The sequence below is a fragment of the Osmia bicornis genome, chromosome 2 (genome assembly GCF_907164935.1).
Source record: "Osmia bicornis bicornis chromosome 2, iOsmBic2.1, whole genome shotgun sequence".
In the NCBI taxonomy this organism is placed as follows: domain Eukaryota; kingdom Metazoa; phylum Arthropoda; class Insecta; order Hymenoptera; family Megachilidae; genus Osmia; species Osmia bicornis.
In genome coordinates this window covers 11,545,750-11,566,439 of record NC_060217.1, presented here as the reverse complement: position 1 = coordinate 11,566,439, position 20,690 = coordinate 11,545,750, and the positions used below count along the sequence as shown (strand labels likewise).

The 20,690-nt window shown below is 32.6% G+C and overlaps 1 protein-coding gene across 4 annotated transcripts in view; it reads right to left on the bottom strand.

The window, feature by feature from the left end:
* LOC114871456 (neprilysin-2) overlaps positions 1-20,690 on the bottom strand; it is a 39,607-nt gene that overhangs the window by 16,453 nt on the left and 2,464 nt on the right. Inside the window, exon 1 of one of the 4 annotated variants that reach the window (XM_029177376.2) lies at positions 8,985-9,299. The exons of 2 other annotated variants lie outside the window; for them this stretch is intronic. In XM_029177376.2, coding sequence (XP_029033209.1) covers positions 8,985-9,016 — 32 coding nt within the window. In that variant the 5' untranslated portion in view covers positions 9,017-9,299. Of the gene's footprint in view, positions 1-8,130; positions 8,154-8,984; positions 9,300-20,690 lie in introns of those variants that run through there. One more of the 4 variants, XM_029177375.2, reaches the window with a different exon arrangement.

Here is a 20,690-nt window from a genome sequence, read left to right as displayed (position 1 = left end):
TTATTTTTCCGCGGTTACAAGGTGACTGCAAATGCTTATCGTGGAAGAGATACGACGAAAAGAAGTAGGAAGCGATAGGATAATAATGTTCAAACAAGTTTCAAATGTTCATTTTTTGTTTAATTTTATTAACACTAGATCTACCAGGGGGGTCAAAATGACTTATTTGCTATTTCTTATAATCATTATTCATCTTCAGTATATTTTGTTTTCTAAAATTTTGTATGAACTTTTCTAAAATATGCAAATAACTAATTCTGTAAAACAATTTTCTTTTTGATGTAAAATTTTATGCAGCATACCTGCATATACCGAGATGAGCCATTTTGACCCCCACAGAACGTAGGTAAACTTGGGATTTTTGAAGTTTCTCGTATTATTTTTGTATAGTTCAAATACATTTTTAGAAAACTAAGTGTATCTTCGTACATCTACATTGTACAAAATTACCATAAGAGACCTAATGACTTATTAATTTGAAAAACAAGTCATTTTGACCATTCCGGTAGAAGTAGGTATACGTCAATCGCCGGTTGTTCTAGTGTTAAAAGTGACTGAAAAGTCGAGTCATTTTTGCTCAAAATCTATAACTAATTAGCATTTCATAGATGAAATACAAACGTATGTATCATTACAAATTAATTGATGATTTACTAGTCATCCTGATTATTAATTGCAAAATTTTTTTCTAATTATAAATTCCAGATTGCAATCAAAGATTTATTGCTTTAATGAATCTAAAAAAAGCATCATCATTATGGTTGAAACGTTGCAAAATAAATAATAGAGTTGAAGTCTGTCATGATAGTATAAATGTGCTTGCACGATCGGACAGTCATTTTGTAGTACTATGTGGAACAGTCACTTCCTGTAGAAAGTAACTCGCCTTTTATGCAGAAATGAAAGAAGTGTGCTTAATAAGACAATGATCTGTCGGTGAACACAACCGGTTATGCACAAGCAAGTATGCAAACGAATAATGTCCTCGCGTTTCAGTTATAATCATATTACAGAGACAAGAATAATAATTCATATTTCTTCTTCCCTTTTTTGCTGGACGTATTGTGTGTAAATTGCTTGAAAATTCAACAACAGGTATTCATCTGCTCAACTCAAATTTTTAAGTAATTTGATTCATATTGTTGGGTTTTAAAATTTCCTTTGCTAATTTAAAACAGTTATTGCATAAATTATGGATATTTATGTACATATGACATACTAGGACTTGCAGAAGGCATGCAAATTATATTTAGAATGTGTGAAATGTATAAAATGAGAATATTTTATTTTAAGAAGAGAAGTGTAGATTTTTGAGAGAAAAATTTTGATACGCCAATGTGATATTAAACAACGAAAATATTTAAGTTTTAAATTTATAAACTTTCACAAAGATCTCTCTCCTTTGTGCTGCTTTTCATCTGTATTCTTGTCAGATGCATATGACGCTGCATTCAAACACGTGTGTAACAATAACGCTATTATTATCGGTTTTATTACACTGGCACCTTATGGAATATGTATGAATAAAGAGAAAGTAAGACAAGTATAGGATTGTGACAAATCAGGCTTGGGTAGAAAACTTGAACCCTTTGAAATATTTTCTCATGCATTAGACTGGTTTTTCATTATAAATTAACATCGATTCAAATTACACTTATTTCCTGTTTTTACCACAAAATTATTATAAATTAAAAATATTATACACTATATAATACGAAATAATTGAAAATTTGCATCTTAAGCTAATAAAAAGATAAATTACAGTTTATTGATAAAATATAACTTATATAAAATATACACTTTGAATTCGGTAGTTTAGAAAACAAAGCGAAAAGAGAAAATTTGTTTTATATCCAGTTTGTTTTGATCGAGGCGAACGAAATTGATTTCAAAATTCAACATGCACTCAGTGTGTGACCGCGGTTGGATGAAAATATTTATGTGGTGCATCAGCACGCGTACCATTGTTTTATTATCCTTCGATTCGCGAGGAATCGCGCAAATTGCTTGCAAAATCGTGTCGCGACTTTCATAATTCATTCGATGCACAAAGTGCAACATGCGTCAAGTGCATTTGCTTCCCTTGAGTTGGTCACTCGGGAGGAAATTGAGCATGTCGCTTTCACTTCCTCTGTTACGAGTTTCAGGCAAAAATTTGGACGAAAAATCGTTCGAGTTTCTCTCGCTCTATTTTCTTTTTCAAAGGAGTTTCTCGAATTACAACAGTTTTCTAAGCGTATAAAGATTTCTTTTATGTCTAATAATACTTACTGTCCCGTTTAAAAATTTAGTTTCTTCAATTAAAAGAAAAGTAAAAAATTATGTGATCTGCTGCGAAACAAAATTGACGGAATAAATTAATTTATCCCATTAAAAATTCGTGGATTTGATAAATCAGTTTTCCTGGTTCTAATTTTTTCCCTATACTCTTATTCCAAGAATAAGTGTACAAAGAATCACGAGATATAAATTTTCCACAGATTACACGTCAAACACCAGATTTTTCTATATCATCGAAAAAGTGCATAATCACACGACTTGTATTTCAAAGTAATAGATCGCAGTCATATTTAAAGAAAACGATGTACTAGAAACGAAACAAATATTCTTGTATTATTCCTTTTGAATTAAAAAAGAATTTTTATTTTTTCCACATTAAACATTAGATTTTTATTTAATTAATTGAACTACAATTAAAATTAAACATAAACGAATTCATTATGCAATATCGGGAAATGAATTAGCTGATACTACAAGTAAAGAAGCTGCAACCCTTCCACTATCTAAACTCTAAACCAATTACCCCAGTTCCTCGTCAAGATACTACAAATTACATAAAAACAGCTATAAAAGACGAATAGAACAAAACATGGATCACAACTAAGAGAACAAGAACCCACAATGTAATTAAACATTTCTATCAACCAAACAAAAATCTGAACAGAAAAGAAAAGACGATGCTCTCCAGGATGAGAATTGTCCAATCCACATTTAATCATGAAAAAAAAAAAAACAGAACCTCCCCACTGCAACCTATGCTAAAACCAATCACTAACGACTGACCACATACCATATAAATGTAGAACAACAAATCTACAAAAACAAAAATGCAACACAGCCCTCACAGACCAGGATCACATTCGTCACTATCGTCGTTGCTAATGACCTCGCGGTAGATGCGACGTTAAATAATAAAGAATTAATTACAAATTTAAAATTGAAAACCATGGACTTTTTAATTCTTTAGACATTATTTTTTTAAGCACTTAAATTTTCGATTAGAAACATGGTAAAAATGAGTTAATTATCTCGCTCTGTTCATCACTGGGCACACAGTGCACGTATAAAAGAAGTAAAGGTTGATGAAGGAAACCTGCGAGTTTAGCCGGCGTCACAGTTTATTAGATAGTAACGAATTTAATTAAACCGTTTACTATGAAGTTGCCGACGAAGCAGAGAATATTGTTGACGTCGTTTATGGACGTACAATAAACGTGCGTTACAGGTATCGTTAACAGCGTAATATCGTCAGGTGCAGATACGGTGTAAAAGCAGTAACTCGGTATAATTAGTGCCACGACATAATGACTCGTTCTATTTTATCTACGATCGACCATCGCATCGTCGACGTTAGAAATTTTGTATTATCGAACAGTCTCTAACGGGTCAATGATGACCCAGACATTGGAAGAATAATAATAGCAATAAGAAATAGTTGAGAGCTAAGAAACAATTAAGTTTAAATAAAAGGAAATCTCCTAGAAAAGCATTTGATTATCTTTTAATTACATTTCTTGCAAGTGATTTTCACTAGCCATTAAAAATGAAGTACGTAAAAGGGAATTCATCAGATTGAAATGTGGAGAAAGTGAAAAGAAGGTGAAAATGAGATTTATTTTAAAGTAACTGTTTTTTGCATTGTGTGCAAATGCACTTTTCTTTGACACAATGACGTTCGGTTAAGAAAGGGAACGATTGATAATGCTCATTGAATTTGCCGTAAATGAGCATTGTTAGGCTGCGAATACAATGGGAACGATTTAATTGAGTAACTATAGCACAATGTGTTTTTAATTGAACTTTTTTAATAAAATTTCAGTCTTGCACAAAAAAATAATTAGAGTCTAAATAATCTTAAGTTCATTTCCTAAGAATTTATTTCCTTTCAATGCACGATTTCTTGGATAATCTATTCTTTAGGCAATTAGTATCTTATTAAATGTTCTTTATAAATTTTCAGCAATTATTGTACCTGTTTATCCAAGAGAGCTGTATATCATAAAGAAAAACGTAAAACATGTTCAACATTGACCAGAAAGAAAGAAATTGTAGTTGTATTAACATTATCACGAAAACGTATTATTTTTTGTAACAAGGTTATACAAATGGAAGTATAATAATCATGATCGCGAGTGTAGTAAACGGTAGAAGTGGTCGAGAAATAAATAATCTAAAAGAAAACTGAAGTTAACTGATCTGGCACCGTTTATAAGAGTTTGAAAACGGAAGAAAAATGATTGAGAAACTCTTACATAAATAGTTAAATAAACATACAATGAGAAAGCGTATTTACCATTATATAATGTATATTTTAAAGTTGCGAAAATGTGTATAGGAATCTAATCAACAATGATTGAAGATACGAACGGTAATGAAGTCGGACTTTAGGAGAATGACTGCCGTGGGGGGTCATCATTGGTGTAACTAGGATGGGGTGGGTTTAGAATTTTGGAATTTGGAAATTTTAGGGTTTTAGAATTTTGGAATTTTAGGGTTTTGGAATTTTTGAATTTTAGAACTTCAGAACTTCAGAATTTAGGTACCATGGATTTTAGAATATTAGAATTTGGGAATTTGGGAATCTTAGAACCTTAAAACTTTATAATCTTAGAATTTTAGAATCTTAGAATCCAAGAACCTTAGAACCTTCGAATAATGAGGGGGTCATTTCACATCTTTAAGAAGGACAAGCCCCCCTTATGTCAATGGTGCCACCGACCGGTACAACGTAACGATAAAACCACGTGTTCGCTTTAATTAGCGGGAAAATCTTTTGAAAGGAAATTTCAAGTGTTAATTTCTTGTCCAGCGATGCCCGAACATGGAAGAGAAACGCAGAACTAATAGAAGGGAACTGGAGAGGGAATGTTGTGCAATCGACGAGAAGTAACACAAGGCTGTCACGATTGTTTGTAAAAATGATTTAAGAATCGACCACACAAGGAACTTGAAGAAAGAATCCAGATAGTGTATCACGAACGTGTTAAGGAAGCGATAAAGTGTATTACACGAAACGTGCAACAGAAAAGATAAAGCAACGAGATGTGAAATTTTCTGTGCAAAAATTTCCTTATCGAATGATAAGAAATTTAAAACAATTTTTTAATAAATCATCGTTGGAATATTTGAGCAACTTTGTATGACAGTAATAAAACATTCCTTTTTATTTATAAATGATACATTGTACAGACATGAAAATAAATAAAGTTTTTAAATTCTTTAAACTTTCTTCAAATTTCTTTTATTTATCACTGATTATGAAAATTCACAATACTACTATTAATAAAAATTATAGATAAGTTTCAATTTTTAATCAAGTAGAAATCGTGAACGGGTTCATCGTTAAATGTTAATGTCGGCGCTATCATGAGAATGATCTTTGCAAATTTCCGAGACAAAATTAATATGCTCGAGCGTGAAACTTTCACCGCGAGTCGTCGAGTTTAAGGCTTGATCAGTGCGATCAATGCCGCGAACGTTCGCCGTTCATTTCCTCTTCTCGTAATACATACGTGTCACGCTTATAAACTCGGTTTCAAAACAAATTTTCGACACAATCGATCACCACGAATTTTCAATCATTTAATCTATTCGCTACTAAAGACAGTTACAGTCGCTTACCAGACGATCAGTAATTATAGTCGTGCGAAGTAAAGCGTTAGTATTTTATTTTAAATAGAAATTAAAAAACGGCAATAGAAAACAGTAACACCTGCGTTGGAAAGTAGATTATTGCAAGGAAAATTATTTTATTTATCAATCTGAAAATTTGGTGATGTATATTATAAAAGCTCTAAAACATTTCATTTTTATCTGTATTACAATTTAAAAATTAATCATTTTTAAATGAAACTTTTAAATATAATTCTACTTACGAACTCTTATTAAATATATATAAGGCATATAAAATTACAAGAGTTATAGATTCTATTAAATATGTAATCATCAAGGCATCAACTTCTTAAACTTAAAATTTTGCAATGTAAAATTTCTTAGAACAGTTACATATTTCTAAGGAAAAACACAATTCAACGATATCCTACTCATTAAAGAATTTATTTTAAAGGAAATTGCATAGATCGATAAGATCTAGACCTTCAAAAAAAAAAAACTGCAGCATTTTCCTTTCTACGTAAGATCGTTAGTAACCAGTTGTTAATTGGTTTCGTTGGTCAGGAAGTGCAGTAGTATTAGCGACCAGCTGATTCGAATTAGTGACTAAAAGAAGCTGAGAAAAAAATTATAGCTTCATTAAGAACACAGGTATTTTTTGTAACAGATAAGAATCACATTCTGGGCTCTAGTTAATGTGAGTATTTTAAAAAAGAAGCTTGTGAATCGTGTGGATGAGAAAGTTAAACCTAAACTATCTAATTATTTCTCGGAAGGCGGACCATGGAGAGAGATCCAACTTTAATTTAATTTTGTATTTCATATTATTTTCATTTTTTTTATTTTATACTATTCCTCTAAAAATGCCGTTGTTCAGGGGTTAATTAAAAGGGCTCGTATTCTACAAGGGATGTTAATAATCCTTCGATAAAGATGTAAGTCCCAGTCCGCCTCTGGGTCCTTGAAAAATATCGTGCTCTTGATAATACGGCCAGACAGTCAGACGCGTAACATCAACGCCTGGATTAGCGTGTTTTATCACCGAGAGGATCAGACTTGCATTGAAATCACGAGATTTCTCTCGTGTAAAAAGAATGATCCTTTATTTATCTAATATATTAAATCAAGACGAATTGACTCCGTATTCACTGACGAAATACCTCGTTAAATAAATTATAATATCAATAAACTGCGGATGTTTATTGCATACCAATGTGTGTTAGAAGTAAATTGTCCAGAATGTGTAAAATATGTAAAGTTTGTAAATTAAAATAACACTTTAACACGTTCGTTACCGCGTTATTCTAAACGACTTTTTGAATTTCCATAGGAATCCATCGTCGATTATAAGGAAATTTTCTAACAATTAATTATCTAATTAGATAAAAAATTACCTAATGAAGTATTACGAAAACAATACATAAGATTTGTTAAAAGTACAAATAAATTTGTAAAAAAAAAATCATTCTTCTATGGATATGAGGGGGTTAATTGATGAATACGTAACATGATAATAAACATATTGGCTGTGCAATTGTTAAGAAATATATAAAAGGAATATTATCGTTGCTCGGTGGGTTTGTAACTCTTTAACGCATAGCCTTTTGATCATTATCAACCATTATCTACCATTATCTTCATTTGCCAGAATCGTTACTGTCTGCAACGTTATTCAAGATTTTATGCGACAAAGAACATTGTTATTCGAATAATAAGCGATTAACGAAATAAGTATGCAAGGTATGACAAACGATCGATCAACGAAGAAGACACGATGGATTTATGAGGGGAGATAATGCATCTGGCGTATACGAAAATTTTTTCAATAATTAACGCAGGCATTTTTAAGCGAATGTAATCTTGAATTGTAAACGAATGTCGCGATATGGTATGTTGATTTTGGCGGCAAAAATTCGACGCTAAATAAACTGAAGGAACATCTCGAAGTTATAGTAAAACGTTCACAGCCACTGTGAAAATTGACATCAGTAGTCAGACGTATTGAAATTTTAATTATTATAGATTTGGACAATTAATTTTTTAATTTATGCTCTCAATACTTTAATAGTAATGTTGTTGACAATTTTTGTTCATTTTTTTTCTATTAATTATTAGATTATATATTACATTTGAAGAGTCAGACAGCGACGTCAGTCAACGTGTTAATCTGTTTTTATATTTACACACGTTTGTCAGTCTAAGGACGTTGAATTTGTGAGTATTTCTGAAGTTACTTACGAAGTCATCTGATTCGTTCGAGCCAGCAAACGTGTGTATAATTTACATTGCATATTTTTGCAGAAGATCTTAACCGAACAGTAATAACTATGCACTCGTACTGATAATAATCGAATCGGCTAATATCACTTCGATTCTTATCAATGATAAGATGCTTTCATCCGGTATAACGAGATAATTTCTCATTCCTGATTCAAATTACCAGGTTTTACCGAGCTTGACTAGTTTTTAGCGGACTTATGTAACTTTGCCAATACGTCAGATGAAAAATTCAAAGTACGAATAAAAATAAGTAAGAAACATGTCAAAAGAAGTGAATAATTACTAATTATTGGAAAAAATTTAATTGGACATATTTATTGAATTTTTGAAAATGTAAAATTCAATTATTTCTTTTGTTAATATTTTAGCTTAACGTTATAATTGCAGTTACTCAGCATACAATTTTATTTTTCAAATAAACTTGCCACTTACTATCTCGCATAAATTTTAAATTAAAATTAATGTAGAAATCTTTTTAACTTTTATTTTTGTAGATACATTTATGCATAAATGTATCTTTTTCCAAAAATTCAAGAAAAATATTCCATTAATTGAATAATAATGAGAATTAAATTTTGTCTGATAATTAGTAATTAATAAAATCAATCAAAATTAAATCTTCAACAAGTACCATGGATAAAAGTAAAGATATTTACGATCGAATGATATCTGAAAAATCATTATCAAGAAATCGTCTATCTGTCTTATCACGATCCCTATCGAATGCAGTTCATTTATGAATCAACCAACTTGCGTTTTATCAGACCTTTCATTCATAATTATGAAATTTTTAATATGCAGCAAAAACTCACTTTATAACAGTCTGCTTCATGCTGTTTGTCATTCTGTCTTCAATCGACTGTCAAACTATTTCACTGACACATTACCACAAACACTTTTGTCTTTTTAAATAGTCTACCGCCACTGATTTTTTTGAAAAATTGTCGTACAGCCGACGCGATTCACACGGATCCTGTATGTCTGATACGAAGAAAGTTTGTAACTTTTTTTTCTCGTCAAAACACGTTGATTTGTGAAACGAAAAAAGAGTTTTTTTTTTGTTATTTTCTTCAGGGTCCGGATATGAATCGGTTTGGGCTGTTGGCGCCGGACTGAAGGAACACGCGCGTCTCTCCTCGTATATAAGCGTCCACTCCCACTTCTCTCGTTGTCTCTTTCTCGTTCCCATTCTGTCCCTCCACTTTTCGATGCCGTCTTCTTCCTTTTTCCGCACTCCTGGAAACCGTCTAACCGATTTGTAAGAAAATTGGGTGATTCGCACCCAAAACATCCGTCTCGACGCCCGCATGGATCATTTCGGTAAGAAGAAATCAAGAGGCGCAATGTGCGATCAAGAACATTCGTAGAGTATACTTATACTGTTACAAAACTTTTCAAAAATGTCTGTAGACTTGATAAATTCAATTCTTCCTTCGTAGTTTAGAAATTGGGAACAGCGATGGTATTGTATATCATCCTCTTCTTTCTTTTTCATGATCTTTGAAGTATCGAAAGACTGACCTCTTCTATTTGTAATTCTTGTTTGAGGATCGAATGTGGAGCATCTCTGTGGACACAGTCAAATGAACTCTGAGCACTTTATTTTCTGCGTGTTAATAGTCTGTTTAAACGTAAATTTGTGGATGCTTTTTTGCCTTTCTCCATTTAGTATCTTGGCAGGTTAGAGGTTTTATTATCCAGTAGTTATTAGAAGATTATTACTTTTGTCATCTTTATTTCTTTTATGGAAGTGACTCGAAGCACTTGTTAATTGGATATTAATTGATGGATATTTAATTGGCGGTTTGAATTCGATGAACTTCATTTTTCTTTCTCTATTGCATTATTCCATAAAATTTTACAATTAATTTACGTCTCGTTAATCATTATGGTATGCATTGTGTAAGAGTACATGGAACTGATTAAAACATGCTATGGATAAGAATATTTGAAATTTCTCAAAATTTGCATTAATAAATCATTGGAATATTTTGTAAATTTATTATCTACTTTTTCTATTTATTTATTATTTACTCCTTAAGAAATAATATTATATTTTCAATACTTTTAGAAAACTCAGGCCCTGTATTGTAATTTTAACATTAACTTTTATGGTAGCAAATTGTATGCTCTTCACAAGTTTAACCAATCACGTGCTTATGATCTCTAAAAATTTCTCTTTATTTCTATAATCTATTGTTAAGCTCACTGAACTTGTTATCAAATCGTTTAAAAAATTTGTAAATACATAGATTTCTCTTCTTACTCTTTTGTTCGACATGAAACGATGATACTCTGTGTACATCCGTGATTCCCGAAGCATCGAAAAAAAAAATTGTTCTCTTCCTTTGCATGGTCGACATTGAGATTACTATGCATCACGGAAACATTTATTTTCCCCCGATGAACGTCGATGCGTAATGCGCACGTGGATGCACTTTGAAGCTTCACAAAGAATACGGCTATTCCTTTTATACTATAAATTTATTTTTTGTAACTGACACGTAACATCTGAAATTCATGTCAGGTTATCGCATAAAAAATGATATCACTCATTGTAAGCAAATGAATTAAGTATCGATTATCTGAAACTTTTTAATGAAAAGCGGCTGATAACTCAGCTATGTTTGATAATTAAGCAAACTACAAAAGTATCACTTGAATACCGAATACCGAATATCGAATGTCAAATACCGAATACGGGAAGATTTAATACTTTTACAGATTTATGTATTAATCTAATTTCATTTAAATATTTCATACATACTGTTATATCTAACAAAGTTTTGATTATAAGAAATTACACAATGCATATTTTAATATATATTAATGAATATATGTAATCATATGATTTCCTTCACGAAAAGTATTCGAAAGCAAATTGCAAGAGATTAAAAGAAGGAACTGGTTTCAACCAGCTGCGAGGAACAATAAATGAACGATATATAATCGATTAGCTTCAATCGTTCTTTAAACGAATCAATCATGAAAGGAACAGAGATAACCCTTACGAAATAATAACCTTTGTTACGTAGTCTTTAAGAGCATTCGCTTTATTGTATCATTGCGAATATTCTTGACACACCTTAGCTGAACTTAACACATGTAATGTATTAAATGTATCAATTGTGACCCTACATTTATCAAATTTACTCGACCATGCATTTACTAAATTTAGGCTGACCCTTCTTAATAAATGTGGATCGTTCGCCATTGTTAAATTTAAAAATTCAAAAATTTTACAACTTTGGAATTAAAAAATTGCAGAATTTCCTGGATTAATGGATTACTCGAGAGCGCTATTTGTTTGGCGGGAAATGAAAATCGATTTCTTTCAGAAGTTACCCTTCACCGACATCCCCGGTGAGACTCATTTGTTAACGTCCACCATGTAACTACGTGGAAAGTGCAATGCGTAAGTTTGGCCGAGTTTTCAGAAGTTCTAGAAACCGACGTTAGTCTTCTAGCTTCGTGCTTCAAAACTATCGCGCGCAAACTTTAAAACTACTGTCCCAGAAACAGCTTCGAAACTCTGTAGGGCTTCAACCTACATAGGGTAGATATGTAGCCGTTTCGATTCAAGTATCAACCTGTATTTTAACCGACCACTGAACAATTGAAATGCTTGATTGACACGTAATAGCAACATTACTTTCTTTCAATACTGATTTTATTTCAATAATCGTTGCACCCATTATCCATGATTCCAAGTACCTAACACGAATATTCTTAATTAAATAAGTTAAAGAATTCCTAATTAAATTAGTCAAAGAATTTCTATAGAAATTCAAACATCATCAACGTGTTAATTTGATATATTCTATCACATATTAATTGCAATTCTAAAATTAGTAATTTTAAAATTTCTAATGCAACGTATATGAAATGCGCTACTATCAAGGTGTCAAGATCTCAAGCGGAATTATATTTTTTATTTTTCTGACGGATTGAAGGATGCAATGTCAACGAAGGACACCGTGCATTGACACTGGTTCAACCCTCACACGAGCACAGAAAAATTGCGAACAACCTGGAGGACAGCAATGTTTGCTAAACTTAGTCTACTGATTAGCATATCCTTCATGCAAGTCAAATAGAATTCGGACAATCTCAGCTTCTTTTTCTTTTTACCGACCAGTCTTTATTGGCTCCGCTCTGCTTTACTGACTCATCATTTTTTGATCATTTTCCATCTGACCTAACGATCATGTGTTATTTTGGGATCGTGATTTGTACCTTGGAAAATGATTCAGTGTACTTGGACACAAAAAGTAAATGGAGTGGATGATTCCTTTGAGAAGTGAATCTGAAGCAGAGAGTAAATTTCTATACACCTTACAATTAGAAGTTACACGTGTACGCAGGTGTTATTAAAGGGGAATGTAAAATGGAACACGTCAGAAAATAAAAAAAAAACTTTTATTACTTTTACTCGGTGTTATGATGGTTGTTTGAAAGAGAAATTTAAACGTGTTACTTTTTAATCAAAACTGCAAAACAAAAAGTTAAAGAAAATTGAAAGTAACTTTAAGATTACAGTAATTTTTTAAGATAGTAAATGAAACATGTTAAAAATGTTTCATTAAAAGAAGACAAAGTGATCCAAATTTGAGAACAAATTAATTCTGTGCTTTTTCTCTCTTTTTAAATAAATAATCATTTTTTTTAAGTTATAATAACTCCAATTATTGAAATAATCTTTATTGTTATCATATTCTCGCGCCACTTTTCAAAAGCACGGGAAAATATTCAAATTTAAAACACTAATCAAGAAATCGTAACATTAAAGGCACCCAATTAATTCTTACATTTAATACTAATTAATATTATTACGTCACTGATGAGCTTATCGATCAAGTTAATAAATATATAAATGTAAATAAATATAATACAGTACCTGCTGGAATTTTCCAGCATCAAAATGAAGAAGTTAAAAATGAAATAATGAAAGAACTTCAATACTATGTTTTTCTTATCATTAAAGCTTCTCGTACGATTCAACACGTAAATGTTACCAAAAAAGAATGTCAGTGACACCAATGAGAAAGTTATCAATTGAATTTGACAGCAAACGTAACGCTGTATCTGTCTTACGATAACACGTTGATATATGTACATAAAATGCGCGTAATTATTGTCGTATTATTAAAGAAAGTATGTAACAAGTTTCGAAGATAACACGGTGTCAAGGCAACGCCTTGGAATTTTCTTCCCACGATCGTACCTGCTGATCTATTCGACCTTCGCCTTCTTTTCCTAATTCGCAGAAATTGTTCTTTACAGCGTGAAACCCGCAATTAGAAGTCCACGCGTTACCTTATCATCTACGAGAATGGAAACGAAATCATGGTAGAAGAAAAAATGTATTTTAATGCTCGCATTAACCTGAATAGCTTGCCTATTATTCTACCCACAAAGGCAGATAAGAACCGTTTTAAAAAACAGAAACGAAAGCATTGATATTATATTAAATTGATGCATAAGTCCTTGTTGCATTTTTTAGCCGAACACTCTTCGTTGTATTTTTAGTATTTATTTGAGAGTTAGGATTTGATGGCTGTGGATTTTACAGAATCACTCTTGTAACTTTTCTTTTGTTTTCTATTTATTTTTTCAACTGGGGATGACGAGTTAACTCGTTGCCTGTGACCTGACCTCCTCCCACTACGAAAATGCGGACCGGACCCTCGACATTCAAAAATTTTAATACTCCAAAATTTCAGAATCCAGAATTTAAAAGTTAGAAAATTTCAGAATTCCAGAATTCCAGAATTCCAAAATTAAAAAATTTCAAATTTTCAAAATCTCGTCGAAATCTTAAGTTTTAAAGATTCTGAAATTACTCGGAGATCTGGTCAAATGAATCTAGTCAAGATAAATAAAACTTGGCGGAGAAAAATGAAATGATCCTTTGAATCAATTTTATAATTCAATCAGACCCATCGATCGGACTACGCACAACCGGTTACGTTATTGCTCGATAACGATCGTACCGTTATTCGAAACAGAAAATAATAACAACATCGTTGCGATAACTGGCTTCAATCGAGGCCAGCGTCAATAATAAGCTCCTCTTTCGAGCAATTCATTGATTAGCTTATCGATTGCGCTGGCAATAGATTCGCAACAATGGCTAAGGTCGATCTGGCACTACCGTTATGGATTTCATGCTACGAATCGCGATTCTTGCGATCGTTCTGCAACTCGATATCTCGATTGAACGCAACTGACGTGCCGAGGATGAAGAAGTCGAACTGGAGTAAGGTCGGTGAACCGCGATCCAAGAAGTGTGTCGATGGTAATTAAAGAAATCCCATCGATTATTGCTTGACACGCCACGTTAATGGCCATGGGAATGAAATAAAAAAGAAGAAAAGGTTGGTTCCAGGTTGTTGCCTGAAGATGTTGTACAAGAACTTGGAGTTAGTTACATTTATGGGGGATCGAAAATCAAAGTTGATGATGCCCTTTCTTCGTTCTCTCGTTACTACGATTGTGTTCGTGTCATGATATAAATTTCAAATTTAGAACCAGATGACAAGGATGATCGATACGAATCGTAGATTTTAATACACTTGAAATCAATGATACACCTTGTGTGTATTGAAGAAGAATTCAATCAGTATTCAGACTCTGTCAATGAGATAAGATAGGAAAATATGTATTGGATCGTTTGGAAAATACGTAGAAAAATTTAATAATAATCCCAAGATAAAATCTTTACCATATTGAGTGCCACAGTAGAAATACAATTAGGTGTACAAATGAATTCAGTGCCATTAGTAAAAAAAAAGTCTTTAATTAAAAAGGAAAAGAGAGGCACAGGATTAATTTAATTAATGTGTAGTGCGATATATTGAAACCTTTCTTAATAAAAACTCGAGTAATTAACTTATACATTTAAGCTTTCAAATTGTAATATCAATTAATATAATATAATAGTAATACTGTTAAAAATTTATTTTTTCCATTTCTTTCTTATTTCATTAAGAAGTGTTAATTATTATAGTAATTGATATTGTATAACTAGTTTTTCGTAAGACTTCTAAAAGTCCATATTTGTACTAAAATAATGAAGACATTCACGACTAAAATATCACATTAATGATCAAATATAAGATTAACCCCTTCACTGCTTTTTTTTATCTCAATCCGATTCTCGTAATCATAAAAACAACTAGATAAAGTTTACAACACGATGTTATGTAACTATTGCAGCTGGACGAATTCTTTTATGTAATCCAACATAAAATGGAAAAGAAAGTTCTCTCTGGACATATGTCGGCCGAAGATCACGATTACCGTTAAAACGAGCCTGGTGTCAGTTAAATCTAAATTGTCGTAGAAGCCATTATGTGGAAAGGTGTCGCAAGAAGGACCTATCTGTAATCTGTTAGACGTTTTACTCGCAATCTACGTGAGAAAACTTGTTTCCACAATCATGTTCACCATCAAACTACGACCACTTAGAGACCCTGCATCTTTATACAGATGCAATAGAAATTTTCATATAACCATCAAAAACAAAAACTCCTATGCTAGAAGATTTCCCGTTACAAATAAAATTTTCTGAGCAATGTTATTTTATTTACGTTCGAATTCCGAGTTAGACAATTTCATATAAAATGATACGAGTATAGTTTTAAGCAGAGAGGTGACCGTAGTAAGAGGGTTAACTACCGATGCACCCTATGCTGCACTCAAGGAGTGCACGTATTCTGTTCGAGTCTGCTTTAGATCGATGGTATCCAATCAATTGCAGTCATTCACACCCGAGTTTCTTCTTTTATCTCTAAACGCAAACGCAACGTCTCGTAGGAGTGCAACCAAGGAGTGCATCGCGTGGCAATCAACAGGATGCATCGAATGCAATTCGAAGCGAGAAGTCCAGACGACTCGAGATACAGTTATAATCGTTGCACGCGACTCGACGTGTACATGGCAGGGAATCGTAGAAAATTAAAGGCTGCGAACGTCGAGCTCGTGTAACGTAATTAGCTACGGGAAATAGGAGTCGCTCACCTATGAAGCACGCTGATAACAGGAAGCTACGTTTTACGAAGACTTTTTGCGTAACAGTTGCAAGCATCGCTTCGTTTGCTCGGAACGTGTTAACAGAGTCGACGTTCCACTTTTGAACAGCTTATCGGACAAGGATCTGCTGAGGGAACAGATCGTAAGATACGGAGGATCCTCGCGATCTGGAATGTTCAACAGCTTGGATCCTGTTCATTCAAACCTCGTTAACATTCATAACCATGTACGCATTGCAATTCTGAACCGGTACGCAAACGACGAGTAAAGTGTCGTCTGCGTGGAACAGTCGATGGCTTTCGAAGCTGTCCGAATTTATTGAATTAATCCTACAAAATGGTTTTATGGTTATCGAGGTTTTTCAATCTTAGAAGAACATATTTCCATAACAGTGAATTGATTAAAATTTGAAAATATTACGAGGAACCTGAAGAGTAATACGTAATTCGTGTTTCTTTGAAATAAGAAAAAGAATTTTAATTAAATGCAAAATTCACTATAGCCCAGTGGTAGAGGAATTAAAATAAATTATGTTAAAGCTAATTTCTATTTCTTCCATTTTCTTTTCTTGCTCGTTTGTAAACAGCTGTTGTGTAATTGCCTCGAGGAAAGATAAGTGACTGATAAGAAGATACACGATGTTAAAAGGATCAATGAAAAATAAACGATAATTAACTGGTAACTACGTTACGCGATTTCGCTCTAGGTGATCGTTTTTGCGCTATCATCGGAAGTTAGTCGAGTGGAATAAGTCAAATCGGGTCGATTATACCCGGTTAGATTATTATGAACGTGTGTATAGTTTATGCATGTTAAGATACGTATACGGAGACGTACCATCAGCATTGCTAGGAGTGGCTTCACGACACCGTACCAACCAAAGTTTATCGAGGTTATCCCGTTAGGCTTGGGTCCCAGTGACCGTTTTATCGGGGATCGGCCTCAGGTATTCTTCTTTCCTTCGAAACTATGCCTCACCTTTTTCGATCATTAAGTGCCATGATAACGATACACCATTATTTTACCATGTCATAAGATCTACCCTATCGTCCCAATTGCACACGATAGGCATTTCAGTGTTGCAGCTAAGGAGAAGAAATTATTAACCTGGATATCCGATTTAATTGTTGATTTCTGTCTTCTAAACGAAGATCTAGATTTCAAACAAGGCAATTTTTAATTTTCTTTGTTTTATTTGAGATATTCAAGATACGCTTCGTTCCTCATGAAAGGGATTAGTTGAATGATTAATTGAATCAACAATGTTTTATTAAAAAAAGAATATGATTTATTAGTATCAGATTTTTTGTTAAGCATATGATAGGTCGTTAAATATACATATTTCAATGTGTAACATGATCGGAGATTATTTTATCTACTAAAAATGTATCAAAGGAAATGCAAGTTTATTTAACCGAATAAAAGATCAAAAGCAGACGGTCTCTAAGTTTATTGAACGCTAAGTGGTCTTTCAGAAGCTTCGGGAAAACAATCTGAGTTCATTAAACTCGTTTGATTTACAAGTGAATATTCTCCTAACTTTCAATCAGACTACTGAAAATTGATAAAAAGGAATTGAAACAGCTTTGATCCAAATTAATCTCTAAAAAATGGCTGGAAAATATTTGTAATTTTGGAGGTTCGATACAATGAACCTTAATTACTGTCTCAATATGTTGATCACACGCTAGAAATTGGTGGGATTGAATCTATATATAAATATATTACCGATTTGGAAATAAACTTCGTTTATTCGGCTTTCGGTTCGTGTGTTGACTGAAGGAAGGCTCAAGAAGGAATGAATGTACGGTCGCGTTTCGGTAATGCGTCGATGACTCGAGTGTTTATGCGAAAGGATTATCTCTTTCTCGAGCACGATTCCAACTCTGCCAGTTTCGCATAATAAACTATCTTTTTCATATTCACGCACTAGCCTTCATAGATTCAAAAGCCTACTCCTACCAGGGTCGGAAACGACCCATTTTAATATGTTGACCGCCACAATGAAAATGGGCATTTGTTGTGGGACGTATTAAAGTTCTAATTATTAAGTATGGGAATAATTAATTTTCAAATTTCAGATTTCAAACTTTCTAGTTGCTATTTTACATTATTTATATAATAACATTATTATTTAAAATAAAATTTCTCTATTGTTCTCTTTTAATTATTTAGGTATGTGTAATTTACAGTGCTGATCGCCGGTAGCACTCAACGTGTTAAGTAATTAAAATAAACTAAAATTAAATTAAAGGTTATTTTAAAAATTATACTAAAACTTTGATTTAACAATAAATGTTTGGAACAACTAGAAATCCGGTTTGATCTATCAGCTTCTGATAATAGTTAGTTCAATCTATTAATGTCACTCTAATCCATCAAATTCGAACGGAATATCAGGGAAGCTTATTAAACCTCAGACTGACCAATCAAATAACCATGAGTAATAATCTGAATCAATTAATACTTAAGCTTCTGTACAATCGTTACAATATGAAACGTAATCAAAGTGATTTGCCTAGATTTATACATGATTCTGTACAGATACACAATTTTAATCAAAGTACTGTATAATCAGTAGTTAATTAACACACTGGTGATTACACATTTCATAGAATCTATGACTCATCATTTTACGTTCCTTTTCCTATTCAAATTGATAGCTTCTGATTCCGTAAACCGTGAAATTACCACTTTTCAAAATATAATTAGTATCACTATTTAATAAAAATAATTAATAACACTAAATCTAAAATAGAGTAAAGAATATTATTATAAAAATTCGTTTACCGAGTCCATGTGTGGTTAAATTAAGAGGAATTGAAATTTCAATGTATTTTCTAAGAAAAAAATTAATTACAGCTTTAAACAAAATTGAAATTAATGAAATTCAAATGACATCATAAACGATAGTGATATTACACGTGCCATCCGAAAAGTTTGTCTACCTAAAGATAGACTAATTTCATACATTTAAATAATGGGCAAATTTTGGCCACTTTTGGACATCGTTCTTTCCATAATGCATATAATGAATTTTCATGGGAAAAAAGAGAAAAGATGTTTAATGGTTCTTACCGGAGACTAATTTAAAACCCGTCTGTCGTTGATGTCCGCTGCATGCAAAATCGATGACAAATCGTGGCCAATTCCTATCAGATATTTCATCAAGGAAACCAATGAACGTGGAGTATATCGTTATCTAAATTTCCACGGTCGTTTCGTGAAATGTATTTGAAGGAGCATAATATAATGGTATTTTAATCACGCTTCCCAGAAAGTCAAACGGACCTCGCGTCGTCGACCAGCCGAAACATTCAAAGTATTTCGATGACAAATGAAACTGGTTAGCAAGTTTAATGAGACAAAACGGTATAGTGGCTTAAAGACCGACTATGTTTGGTATGGGTTCAAAAATGTTCTTTCGAATGATTTAAAGGGATATTATGGAAAACGGATATTTAGTTGAGGTTAAAACGACAAAATAGTAATTTTAAGTACCTATGTCTATATTTGTACGAAAATTATTCTGAATAAATATGGTACGTACATTTGCGAAGAATTTTAAGTAAATTCTACCGTTAATTAAATTAACTCTCTGCGATTAAAAGACGAGATATTTATTAACACAATAGACTCTCGTTATATTGCCGCGGATAGGATTATAGAAAAAAGGAAATTTTTAAATTTTCTAAGCTCTTATTTAGAGGGAAGAGAAAAGATAAAAGTGGAAATGAAAGATAAAAGTTAAAAATTCGTAAAGACTACTGTAGTTTTATACTAGATCTCTTATACATAATTTTTACAAGAATTATTCAGCCAATTTTTATCGACGCTAATCGGTACTTACCGCTCTAAACACAATTAGCACGGGCAATTTCACTAGTTGTCCGTAGCCGCGGAACTGGTAATTAACAGAATTCAATTTCGCACGTAATTAGCCGATCTGACAGAAACGTCGTAGGATATCCTTGCTTTTCACGATTCGTTTCACTTTTGTTGTTTCGAACCTCGGTGTCGCTCATAAAGCTTACGTAAATCGTAATTTGCGTTAGAACCGCGTAATTTCGTGGCCCGTGTGCATGAACAGGACTCACCGTAAGTCCACCCGATGAATATTCATTCGTGTCTCCGCTGCTTCCCTAATCATCGCGCACAACAGACATATGCTGCCATTCTACCGACTAAAGGATGTTTACGAAGCAATTGAACGATCTAACCGTGCTTGGATTAGATGCACCATGCTCAACAATAGAATTGAGATTAAGTTCAACGTGTACTCATAAATCCCAGTGAATTTTAAAATAAAAATGAGTAACTGGCTGAACTTTACTTTGGAGCACACAAAATTATTCACTTTTTGTTATAAATTCTAATACCGTTCAATAATTTTTAATATTTTCAGTATTTTAACAGATTACTTTGTCTCTGATAACAATAATTATTTTTGGAATTTATCACAGTTTCCTTTTGTTATATCACAG